This window comes from Semicossyphus pulcher, unplaced genomic scaffold, assembly GCF_022749685.1.
Source record: "Semicossyphus pulcher isolate SPU_LCO1_2020_fin unplaced genomic scaffold, fSemPul1.0.p SCAF_21, whole genome shotgun sequence".
Taxonomy (NCBI): Eukaryota; Metazoa; Chordata; class Actinopteri; order Labriformes; family Labridae; genus Semicossyphus; species Semicossyphus pulcher.
The window spans coordinates 14,620,496-14,632,761 of NW_027211695.1; the positions used below are offsets into that span (position 1 = coordinate 14,620,496).

The 12,266-nt window shown below is 39.8% G+C and overlaps 1 protein-coding gene across 2 annotated transcripts in view; it reads right to left on the minus strand.

Annotated features, from left to right (window-relative positions):
* arhgap36 (Rho GTPase activating protein 36) overlaps window positions 1-12,266 on the minus strand; it is a 57,857-nt gene that overhangs the window by 14,527 nt on the left and 31,064 nt on the right. For both annotated transcript variants that reach the window (XM_069672774.1, XM_069672775.1), the window contains exons 2-3: window positions 9,247-9,403; window positions 1,696-1,764 (exon numbers count right to left, since the gene is read on the minus strand). In XM_069672774.1, the coding sequence (XP_069528875.1) occupies window positions 1,696-1,764; window positions 9,247-9,403 (226 nt within the window). The remainder of the gene's footprint in view (window positions 1-1,695; window positions 1,765-9,246; window positions 9,404-12,266) is intronic.

Here is a 12,266-nt window from a genome sequence, read left to right on the forward strand (position 1 = left end):
AGACCTACAAGTATCTAAAAAGTTACTGTGAAAACATTCAAGTAACATGGAAACCTGCTGACCGCCGAAGGCCACACAGTCACGCCCTCAGTAGTAGGTGAGCAGAGCCAGCAGGAGGTCTGCCAGGTCCCAATGTCCTGGTTTTTTGATTAGTAGGGTTAGCTTCAGCTAAGTCCCTGTGTGTAAGAGGCTGGAGGCAGGATTTAAAAAACCTGCGCAGACAGCCTGGGAATGTGTGTGCTGTGTGTTTTGGCTCGTATCTCGCTCTGCTGTGATAATCACCTGAGAATCGAGAACATCTCTTTATGGAAGGTTGGGGTCATAGTGGCAGAGGAACAGCTATGTGGCTTTACAGCGAGCGAGGAGGAAGACGAGGGAGGTAAAGAAGCATATATGAAAAGAGAGGGTACAGTCTGTCCTCTTGTTTTGTGGGGTTAACTGGAGCTGGCACCAGTTTCTGATAGAATTAGCTGTTCGTTTGTTCAGGAAACAGGAAATGAAAACCAGTATTAGATTCATGTGATCAAAGCACAACATACCAAGAACATTTAGTTTCCTTTCGGTTGGCGCATTGGGATTTTAAAGGGAAGTAGAGCAAGCAAAAAGTTTGTAGATTATGGCATGGCTGGATATTAATGAATGAGGTTGCATCCTTGTTTTGAGAGTATGGTATTTTGGGAAAACAGCTAAAGACTCATCGCTGTACCATGCTGCTAGCTAGCTAATGGATAATTCTTTGTGCCACTTTAGGTTGAAGATTTATAGGTTGACAGTTGAATAGACATTTGATGAAATTAGTGAGTTCAAGCTTGTATGAGTGCACAACAGAGTATGATTGGAGTAAATCATTTTTTCCCTGTTGTTTTTGGCATATATAGTTGATAGTAGATGTGATCTAAAAGGGTTAAAAAGACAATTTTCATTTAATCCTGACTAAATATTTTACAAATCCAGTGGATTTTGTGTTTTGGCTCCAAAGAACAATTTGAAACTGATCGTATTAGACCCCTGAAGATCTCAGGCCACACTCCTGTTGACTCCTTTTCTGGGTAAGTAATCACACCTGACTTTACTAAGCTATAGAACTGAAAATATCATATGTGAACTAAGTTTTAAATCACTAAAATGCTCTCTCCAGAAAATACCTTAAGATAATCAATTTGTTTAAATACGATATCAAGATGTTAACGTTTAATAAAAAGAATCTGAGAAACCATGGAAATGAAAACACTTGAACAATGTACGTAAATGTTACTGAATAAGTCCAGTAACTACGTTATTGGTGTGCACCTACTGATGGAGTTGTTTTGCGTTCGTAGGGTGACGCATCATGACTGTCGAGAGCACATCAAGGACAGCTGTGGTCATTCATTATGAAGTTTAGGTTGGAACAACGCAGGAAAATGAAACACAAGCGTCACACACTGCGAGTCAGTCTGCAGCCCTGATTCTGTTTGTGCTTTATAAACACACTATTTCAAGTATGTAAGACCATTAGTGGTGAAAGCCGCTGAGAGTCAGTTGTGGTACAGAGGGGACATTGTGTTGGATGATAATATTAACTGTCGCAGAGAGGCTGTGGGAGTCGGGTCACAGAGGGTTTCATGAAGGCAAAGATGATTAAAAGAGACAAACTGGGACCAGAGATGGTTTTATGTTTAACCACACATGACTGTGTTTATGTGATGAACTTACCTCGCTCCTTCTTTTCCTTTGAAAACGAGTCAAACTTCCTGCGTAGAGATTTTCTCCGTTTGCGTATTTCTGTGAGAAAAAAAGATAAAAACCACAATGAATAAAATTGTTGAACAACCTTGAAGACTTTTTCATTTATTCATCTATGTGTACATTCATGCTGTAAAAATGCCCCATTGAAAATTGAACAAAGACTCGTTACACACATACGTCATGCATGTTCTTTAATCAGTCCTTAATGAACTCAATCGTCACGTCTTTCTCTCTAATACAAACACCGCCAACTCAAGCCGCCCTCACTAGGACCTTGTTCCCTTTCCCCTCTCTTTCTGTTTATTATCTTTTCCTCCTGAGTGCTTGTACCTCTTCCTCAGCTCTAACAATGGCGCGGACCATCTCAATAGACGAGCCCCTCTCGTTTGTTTGAACAGCGCTTTGCTTAATGGCTGCACACACTGGCCCTGACATGAAAGACAGAGGGGTGTGCCTGTGCTTGTTTCTTGTGTGTGTGTGTGTGTGTGTGTGTGTGTGTGTATTTGAGAAAAATTTTCAGAGGGGTAAATGACTCTTTACATGAAAAGATTGGATACTAAAATAAGAATCCCCCACTGTTACATTTACAAGCCAACTGATTTCAGAAGTCATCCCTTGTTTGCAGCCAATAATAATGACAAAATTGCTAGCTTAGTTTTCAGGGAGATAGCTTAATTGTCATCATGTTTGTATATGGACAACTTAGCTATCTTCATGACAATTAAGCAAAATCCATCTGTTTAGACCGACCATAGATCCGGAAAAGCCAGCAAATCATTAGCATATCGGGATAGATAGTAATGAAGAATGTTTAATTGCTAAGCTAGCCAGTGCAGAAGACACAACACAGGTAAACAAACACTGCTAACTGTAGCTTACAAGCTTATCTGCAAATTTAGCACATACAATGACCGCTCTTTACATTTGCAGGTATGATTTAAAGCTACTCAAGTGTGCTGCAGCTAACTAGATTGTAAGCTCTCTAGCCTGTAAACAACTCAAACTAAACTGAGGTTGTCTTTATTTACAAAAACAAAGGGATCTTGCGAGCTTAGCTGAGTGGATAATCATGACAACAAAAAATGTAAAATGAATGGATACTCCAGAGAGAAAATAATGGATAAAAGGTAAGCTAAGACAAGATCGCTTTTCAGTAACGTTAGCTAGCTGTCACTCAAGTCAGGCAGCATTGTTTATTACTAGCTTAACATAGGAAGAAATAAACATCAGTCACATAAAAATAGTGGAGTTTGACACCATAAAACACCCTGGTGATGTCAAACGGGGGCTGTAAATCCATGCCTTTATGGTAGTGACTAATATAATACGTATTAGCAGGCCTGTTGTTGCAGCAGTAGCTCTCTGTGTGTCTGTTTATATAGTGACTAGTCTGTTTTTGTTCCTCTTGTGTTACACAAGTGTTACGAGCTCTACATTCTCCCCCGCTGACCAGGTTTACAAAGAAGAAGCTTTTGTTTGGGTTTCTAAAGCTGGTGTTTAGAAATCACTAATTCAAAGTTGGGTCCTTTTCCTATTAAGGCGCAAACGGAGGTCCCTGCAGCTCAGATTGTGCCATCCAGAATATTTGGGACTGTAGAGATAACAAGTCTTCTGCTTATTTCCCGCTTGGTCTCAGGGAAAAACCAGCAAGTTACAGAAAGAAAGAGGATGAGTATTAGTCTACATGCGAGTCTGTGTTTATGTACTTAAGTGTGTGTTTGCCTGTCGGGATAAAAAGGGTCAAATTCTCATGACTGCAGGAAATTAAAGTTTATTTCCAAAGCTCATAACCCCTCCCTCCATGCACACGCCACCTCATGCAAAGCTAATCTCTTAACATTGTTCCTTGGACATCTGTGTGAGTTTGAGTGCACATGTATGCATTCAGAGTATGATTACATAAGGCCCATTGACAGAGCTGAGATGACAGATTAAGATGAATTGCAGAGGGGGAAACTGGCCAAGTTTCCGAGTTTGATGTTTCGCAGATTGTTTGTGGTTGGATGTTTACAAGATTGCGATCAGTCACCTGAAGCCAGAACTTCATGCTAATTCACAAATTTTTCTTCTTCTATTTAAACACAGATGCAGCATTGAATTCTTCCAGCAGTTGCAGTAAATGTAGCAGCTCAATAAAAACATTCGGAGGAGACCAGAAATGTCGAAAAACTGGTGAGATCGAACTTTTGTTAGGACAAAGAACTGATGGACTGCTAGGACATTACATCAACCACATATTGCAATGTCAAGAGTTTAACCGATAAAATGGGAAAGGTATGTCTATGTACATGAATCCTATCTATATGACTGGCTATAGCCACCGTTGAAAACACGTTAAAAACCAGTTCAAAAGTGAATGTTTTTTCACCGACGTTGATTAAACATCGATGTTTACACCAGATTTTACCAGGAAATCTGCTTCTGTCACAAGATTCATCACACATTCACGCAATCTTCAAGTCGCATCTCATAAAATGATTGTAAAAGTGAGCAGTGCATCACAGTCACCAACGAAAATATTTTACATGAGTGGATTTAGATTCAATCTCATGACAGTGCAGCTCTCGCCACCATCTTCTTTTTTCTTTCTTTTGTGGGGAATGTTTAACAAGGCTCCTTTACAATTTCTCTAAGCCTTCTTGTTAACATCACACAGCCTGTAAAGCTCCATCATTTTGATTTTTGTATGAAAAACAGAATGCGTTGAATTTACGTCTTTGTGTAGACTGGATTGGACCCACGGCTGCAAAATGATTTTGGAGAAATGCTGCCGCAATCATCACTTTTGTCACCCTTTGAACGCTGAAATGAACAAATGATCTAAGTTATAAAACAAAAATGTTTTTTGTGACACGTTGAGGATGTTTTAGCCGGTTGAAAAGTGGTTGTTAAGACCTGATTTCACCCTGTTTTCAACGTTGTAATCTCGGTTGGTGCTCACTGGGATAGATTACATTTTGTGACGACTGATGTGAAACGAGGGTGGTCCATCTCAAGACGATAAAAAAAGGTTCACAAGGTTAAAGCAGCAAACAGCACAGTACTGAATTTAACACAAATTTCGAAGGAAGAACAAAAAAAGACTTCCTGATTTGTACAGGCCAGAGAGAGACAGATGATGTTTCTTCTATAGCCAGAACACTCCAGGAAAATTGGAGCAGGATAAGAAAAGTGAAGAGAAACAAATGGAAAAAAAGTTCAGGGGAAGGCGTGAGCTGTTGGTTTGCAGTCCCTGTAGAGAAGTCTTTCAAAGAACGGGGTGTGAGAAAGACCTCCTGAAACATCAAATAAGAGCAAATCTGTCTCACAACTACGGACACGTTTCACAAAGAATTCACCGGGCCTCGCCAATAGAACTAACACACAGGTGCACACAAATTGAAACAAGTGTGCTTGTACGACAAATATGAAGAGGATTTATTGAATAGATCCCTCCTTTAGTTGGAGTAATAGAGACAAAAGGAGAGGACAGAATAAGAAGAGAAAGTGAGGGATAAAGAGGAGGAAAGATGCGTGTTTGTGATGGAAAAGTGCAATGAAACAGGAGATGTATGGGTAGAGAGAGAAATGGCAAAGTGAAGAAACAGAAGTGCAGAAGAAGCAGCAAACAGAGAGGGAGTGCGGCGGGAGGTGATGCAGAGACCGTGACAGACTTGGTGGACTGTGGAGATTTTACCCCAGGGGAGAAACAGAGGACGAATGTTCCCACACTACACGGTGCTTTTTGTGAGAGTCAGACAGAAGATTCAGACTGATGCCTCAATCCTATCTGCAGTGAAGAAGTTAAAGGAGCATTGATTTTGGTTCATTAGCAAATATATACTTCAAGTAACATAAAATAGATAGGGCTATATGTCAGGAAATAATGTTATTTTAATGCATATGCTAACAATTTAATAGGCTACATGTTTTTAAGATATTAAAATTAACAGTTGTTATATTCAGGAGTATAGTAGAGTTTAGTATATTATAATCTTGTAGAAGAATATAACATATACAGCTGATGTAGCTAGCTTTAGCTGCCCTTGAAATGTCTAGCTAGCCCGAAACTGTTGTTAAGCTAAATATTTTAAGGTGACATCTTTTGTAAGACATATAATACAACTATAAAGGCATGCATAGATTAATAATGAAAAACAAACAACGGTGACCATGTTTTAAATTTTCAGTAAGAGCTTGTTTCTCAAAGAGAGAGTTAAGCTTTTAAGCTAGTCCTTGCTACTTGCTAGCTGCTGTGTCATTCCACTTTGACACAATTAAAGCAGGAGCCCAATAACTACACATAACTTTCATTGTTTTGCTCTTATATGTTTAACCTTTGAATATGCTTTTGTTTGTGGTAGTGCTGCCATAGCATGCTTTAATGCTAATTCTTTGTGCCTAGCAAAGAAAGCTACATTGTGGTTTTGTTCTGTTTGGAAGTCTATTAAGTTGCCTAACTCTGCTCTCACGGCCTCATCACCAAAAAACGCCCCTTCCTATGGAAACAGTGATGCCATAACTGTGCTTTTGTTGTGTTTTACAGGCTCCACTTCCTCCCTTTGACCTGGTTCACATGGTTTGAAGGCTTCGTTTTGGTAAGTAAAACTGGTGTTTACAAAAAACTAATTAAAGCTTAGGTCTTTTTCCAATTAGGGAACACATGGCACACTGAACAGTTTGTTCCATGAAGAACATCTGGGATGTTTGGGAGGTCTTTACCTACATTCAAACTTGTTGACAGGAATTTGAATCCCTGATTTATCAAGTTATGTTCAAAGAAAAGTATGATACAGTTTTCATGACTGACAGTGAAAAATAATCTGAACAGGTAATCACAAAGCAGTTGGCAATTTACTCATGCTTTCCCATGAATCTCCCTGTGTATTTAAACCCTGACCTGACGGGAAAAGAGTATAAATTAATCCCTAAAGATAAAAAATAGGGAAAGGGCGGGGAAAAACTGATAACTTCCCGATAGTGAAAGAGCACAGGGACGAGTGAAGTCTCACAGGATGCGTTATATTGGAGGAACGAACAAAAGCTTCTATTCTTCACATAATAAATGTACTTAATTCCCTTGAGACCTTTATAATATCCCAAGTTTTGACCCTAAATTTGAACATTTTACATTGTCTGTGTTTTTTTTTACTTTTTGGGTTCACTTTTTATGCTCTCATAGCACTTTTTGGGCCACATATGGTAACTGTTTTAAGCAAGAAAAGCTGTAAAAAATAACTGCACACAACCTTCTCGTATCTAAGCAGCAGACAGACACCGTTAGCATGAACATAGTAGCAGCTAGAGAGACAGATATTTTTCTCCGGAATTGGTGGAGACCAAAAACAGAGCTAAAAGATTGTGAATTTTTTGCTTAAATTGATCCGGTGGACTTTATCACCACCTTTACACGAATGACTAAGTTTCTTCACAACTGCAAGATCGGTAAATTAACAACTGTTGGCTTCTACTTCACTATATCTACTTAGAAGGTGATGAGACATTTGTTAGTGTACACAGATGGTTTCAGGTGCCGCCACTATGGCAAAAAATCTCTTATTCCAGGTTGTTCTGTTTTGATCACCAGCATATAGAGGCAGTGTTTTTACTGATGTACAGTTGGCATTAATGTGCTAAGACATGGATCTCTAGGTGTAAACAAAAACTCTCATTGCAAGGAAACTCTGAGGAGCACCTTTAAGGTGACCTTTGGTAATTTGAGAGGAACTACAGTGTAATTGGGCTTCACTGTTGATTGTAGACCATGTGTAAACTGGGCCTGACTGAATCAGCTGTCTGGCCCGAGTTGAGCAGGTCAGGGGTTAAAAACCCTGAGAGAGAACAAGAGTACTGGAAGGAGCAGTTGAGGCTGAGAAAAGCAGCTTACATACTGACCTGTCTCAGGAGAAAGGCTACCGATACACACATAAACACACACAGCAGTTCTACAATCAGCTGTGTTTGTTTCTCAGCAGTGATACTCTGACCCCAGCGATTCCTCCAGCCCCAATAAACTCAGAGAAAACCTCCCAGTCGGCAGTGTGCGAGGTGTGTGAAAGATTTACGGTTTACTGGTTAAACGATCCCACTTTGTTGGCTGGATTTAGAGTTCAGCTGGATAAGACGATGCACATAAATGATATTTCAAAGCCGGGAGTGCTCCAGCGGTATGAACAGGAATGCATTTGCAAGTAAACATCAGCAGAGGAAGAGTGTCGAGTGTCCTCTCGACTTTCTTACATAAGGAGAGAAAAACGACTTCATAAAATCTCTAAGCCTCGCTTTATGTGTTGTAGTCCCTTGAGCTAACATCAGCGTTCCAAATCTCTTGGACACTGAAGTCATCGGAGGACTTTCTCAAGTGAAATAAATGTGAATCCAAGATTGTCCTTGAGATTGTGTCCAGGCCTGGGAAGTAAGAACGTTTTTGGCTCCAATTCCCCCTGAGATTATTTTTGTGTCCAGTTCATGCGGAGCTAGCCAAGATCATCCTTCCTGGCTGTAAGAGGACCCCTATCTCTTCATCAGAAAAACAACAGCATTGGTCACACTCAAAAGCAGTTGTTGCTCAAGTTGAGTGGCAGAGCATTAGCTGATATTTTATAATAGTTCTTGAGCAGTTTGTACACTTGGTCGCCTTCCATATATTTGCCTTACGTTTGTTTAAAAGCACCCAAAATACCTGAAAGATAAAAGCATATAAACTAAACTCAGAATCCTGTCAGAAGTGTTTGAGATACGAAGCACTGAACAAATCATGAGGCATCCTTTGACCTCTTTTATCATGGCTGACAGCTTAGATTGCTCACACATGTGTACAAAATTTGACCTAGCGCACAGGCTTAACTTCTCCGCCTTCCTGCTTCAAACTCATTCCTCAGATTCACTCACAGACTGTTATGGCTCCCTCGACAGCTGAAGGGTTGTCCCCCTCCCCGAGGGACAGTCCAACCAAGGCCTTGGCTGAGTCAGTCCAACCACTTACATCTTCTAAACCGGCGCCGGGTTTACCGTGTCATCACGAGCCTGATTCATGTACGTCTAGGCTGCCAGTCCTTTCCAAAACAAGTCAAACCATTAAAAGAAGCCACTTCAATTAGGAAACGTGTTCTCCTAAAGCCCTCACAGTGATAACCCGTCATTCCTCAACAAGAGTCCCTTGATGAAAGAATGTTTGCATCTTGACCCCACCAAGTATTCCTTCCATTTTTAAAAACGTTGCTACAATTTAATTGTTCCAGAGATTGAAATAAATGGATCTCAAAAACTGCTTTTGTATTGTAATCAGAAGCTACAAGATATCCATCAGAGAAGACTAATAACGACCATATGACCAAAGGCTAATGTGGATTTAGACGTATTTGTTTGGAAGACCTCTCTTTAAAAAAGAGAAGAGCTACAACAGACATTTTGGGAGGTAAGTGTCTTTGCTTTATTTCCAAGACTTTTTGACTAGAAGACCAATACCGATGATAAAACTGGAAAAACCGGACTGAAGTTATTTGGCTAAAACAGGTTAAATCAGTTGAATGTCCGTACCTTTTGGGATGCTGATCTTAAAGTCCAGGTCCCGCTCTTCCAGGTGGTACAAGGCCACTTCCTGTAACCGGGCTCGCTCCAGCTCTGACAGGCTCTGGATGGGCACCGGCTGCAACCGCACACTCTGACCCAACATGGTCGACCACCTGTGGTCCCCCTGACGAGAGGAGAGAGGGAGGTTAGTGATTACAGATGAACAGATCGATGGAGGATCATGTAGATGACACATCAGACCATTAATCACAATCACCAGTTATCCTTTTATCTACTTACAACCAAATTTATGCTCCCTATGAAAATGTAGATGGCTCAAATCTCCACTGGCTGCAATCAGTGAGGATTATCAACCAACCATCAAGTTCTTAGAGGCAGAAAAAGCTCAACTTGCTCTGGAAGTTGCGTCTGGTCTCCCTCCGTTTAGACAGATTTCCATCCAGGTCAGGCCAATCACAGCCTGTTTTTTGTATAATGGGGCGGGCTTGAGCGCCATGGGGACATTTTCATAAACAACCAAGATGGCGGCCACCAATGTGAAAGTTGCTTTTGCTTCAGTATTGAAAAAACCAGCTGAGTCCACGTTAAATTATGTTAAACTAGAAGACATGTAAATTGAATGTTGGAAAGAGTGACCTTTAGCTAGCTTAAATTATGTTGAACAGAATATTATGTTTAAAGGACAAAAAGTCATAACTTCAGTCTCCTTCCTTGTGTTTTTAGATGCACATTTATTCTGACTGAAATGGGAAGTTTTTCTCGGCTTGTGAAAAGAGTTACATGCCCTATGTGACCCTTGAGGGATGTTTCCAAAGTTTGGAAAATCTCTGATGATATCCTCCTGTGATTTTGTTTGTCAGATTTTTGGATCCACTCTTCAGGATGTTGAAAAAAACACATAACTTTTTTGGCAAACTTTTTTGAAATTTGGAAATAACGGCATATCAAAGGTCATAACTGTCCAAATTTCGTTGACTGCTCTCCATCAAATTGTACTTAATAAATAAGGAATCTTTAAAAACAATGGCGATTAATGACTGAACACATATCAGTGATAAAGTATTCAAAACTCAAGGTTCACTTACTTAAAAAAAAAAAATTGTATGTAAAGTAATTTTTTCCAGCAAATGACATGGTATGACAACATGTTGATATCTGAGCACTTTACATACTTTAATGGTTTATTTTCACAGAGTGGTTTTAATTATTTGTATTAAGGATTTGAATACTTCTTCCACCACTGTCCTATCCATACTCATACACTCATATGCTCCACAGTTTACCGCAGAGCTCTGGGGTCTTGTGAAATCCATTAATCATCAACTGAACCGCTGCTGAGCAACACGCTGACAAATAAACAGAAATGAACTATTGTTAGTACAGTGCAGCATTTTCAAATATTCTCTTGAGGACAGTTGGAAGTTGTTTATTTTTTCATGTTGTGTTTTCTATTCTAACTTCAGTCAAAGAAACACTTCTGTTTTTCCAGTAAACATTTCAGTAGATACATTTATTTGAATCGTAGAGATGCTTAGATCAGCTGAGCTCCAGCTAACAATGTTTTTGATATATGAGACAATGCCGGCCCAATTTGACCCTCTTTCTTTCTGCAATAATCCAGCTTCTTCAGAGATATTTTTACTACTTGTACCACTGTCTGATTACTTCCCCAATCACTCATGGAGACCCCAGCAGTAAAAGAGCGATTGACAGACAGACTGAATTATTAAAACAAGATAGAGAGAGGTGAAAGGTGAGTCTGAGCCGCTGTGACAGAGTGAGGGAGGTGAGGCAGTGTTTGATGGAGAGAGCAGCGGCCACGGGTTAACAAGAACCAGACAAACACACTCCACATCTGAGACTCCATGTTTCACCACCGCTTCACCCATCACACAAAAATGTGCTTCTTAATTTTGTCTGAGGATGAACCAGTTGAGAAACCATGAGCATGTAAGTTTGAGGTATTTGGTACAAAAGCATGTAAATAAATCAGCATATAGAGAGGGACTGCACTTGATTAAGGAAGCGATATCTTCTCCTTCTAGTGTCTTTTACAAGCTGGTTAGTCTTCCATTGTTTACTACTATATTTATGACACACCAAAATATTGGATCATTTTCGGGCGTCAAAAAGCAGTTTTAAGGAAACCATGTAGGACTTTAACAGAGGGAAAGGTCTTTTGTAGAAACGCTAATAGCTCACAGACATCTGAATCATGACCAGGAGCCCCACCTTTACAGGGTTTTTTTGGTAAGGCACCAAACACAAACAAAAGCTGATTGGAAACCTCAAATGTCAAAGTTTCTCTTTTGATTTTTCCAAAAATAAACTGCACTGTTTCGTTAAAATTATACTTTAGGAATGGGCTTTAAGAGTGAAGAATAGCAGCAGAGACGGAGATATAGTCTATAAACTCTGGAAATGAAATCACTTGTTCTTGTTATAAATGTGTTGTTTCTGTGATGTGTTGATCTCCAATCTTAGATAACCATTGGACTTCACTTGGAGGCTTTTTTTCCTCCAACATAACAAACCTCCTTTAGAGCCACAGGAGACATTACACAACTGTTTTCAAATGCTTAGTATTTTTTTTGTCTCCTTTTTAACCCAGGACTTTGTGTTATTGTTTCCTTGTGGGTGAAAACATCATGATTGTTTAATGCCAGATCGTCATGGCCTTTCAGACAGGAATGCATGAAAGGGACTTTAAGCTCCTGGGTTTAGCTTCCAAGGCTCCTAAATACCAGAAAATATGCAAGTTACGGGAACATTTACTGTGGTTATAGATGAACTCAATAAGCTACATGGTCGGTTTAGTGCATCCCCGAAATGACGAGGTATTCCAGATTCTCCATTATATTTGAGAATGTCTGACAGGTTAAAGATTTATAACTTTAACGTGAAGGAATGAACTCTTTCCCATCAGCCAACGTTTGGGTTGTGATCAGCTCAGTTCATTAAGGCTGAATCTGAACGCTGAATTGAAAACTTGTCAGCTGCACAAGTATAGTCGCCAGCCAGGCTAG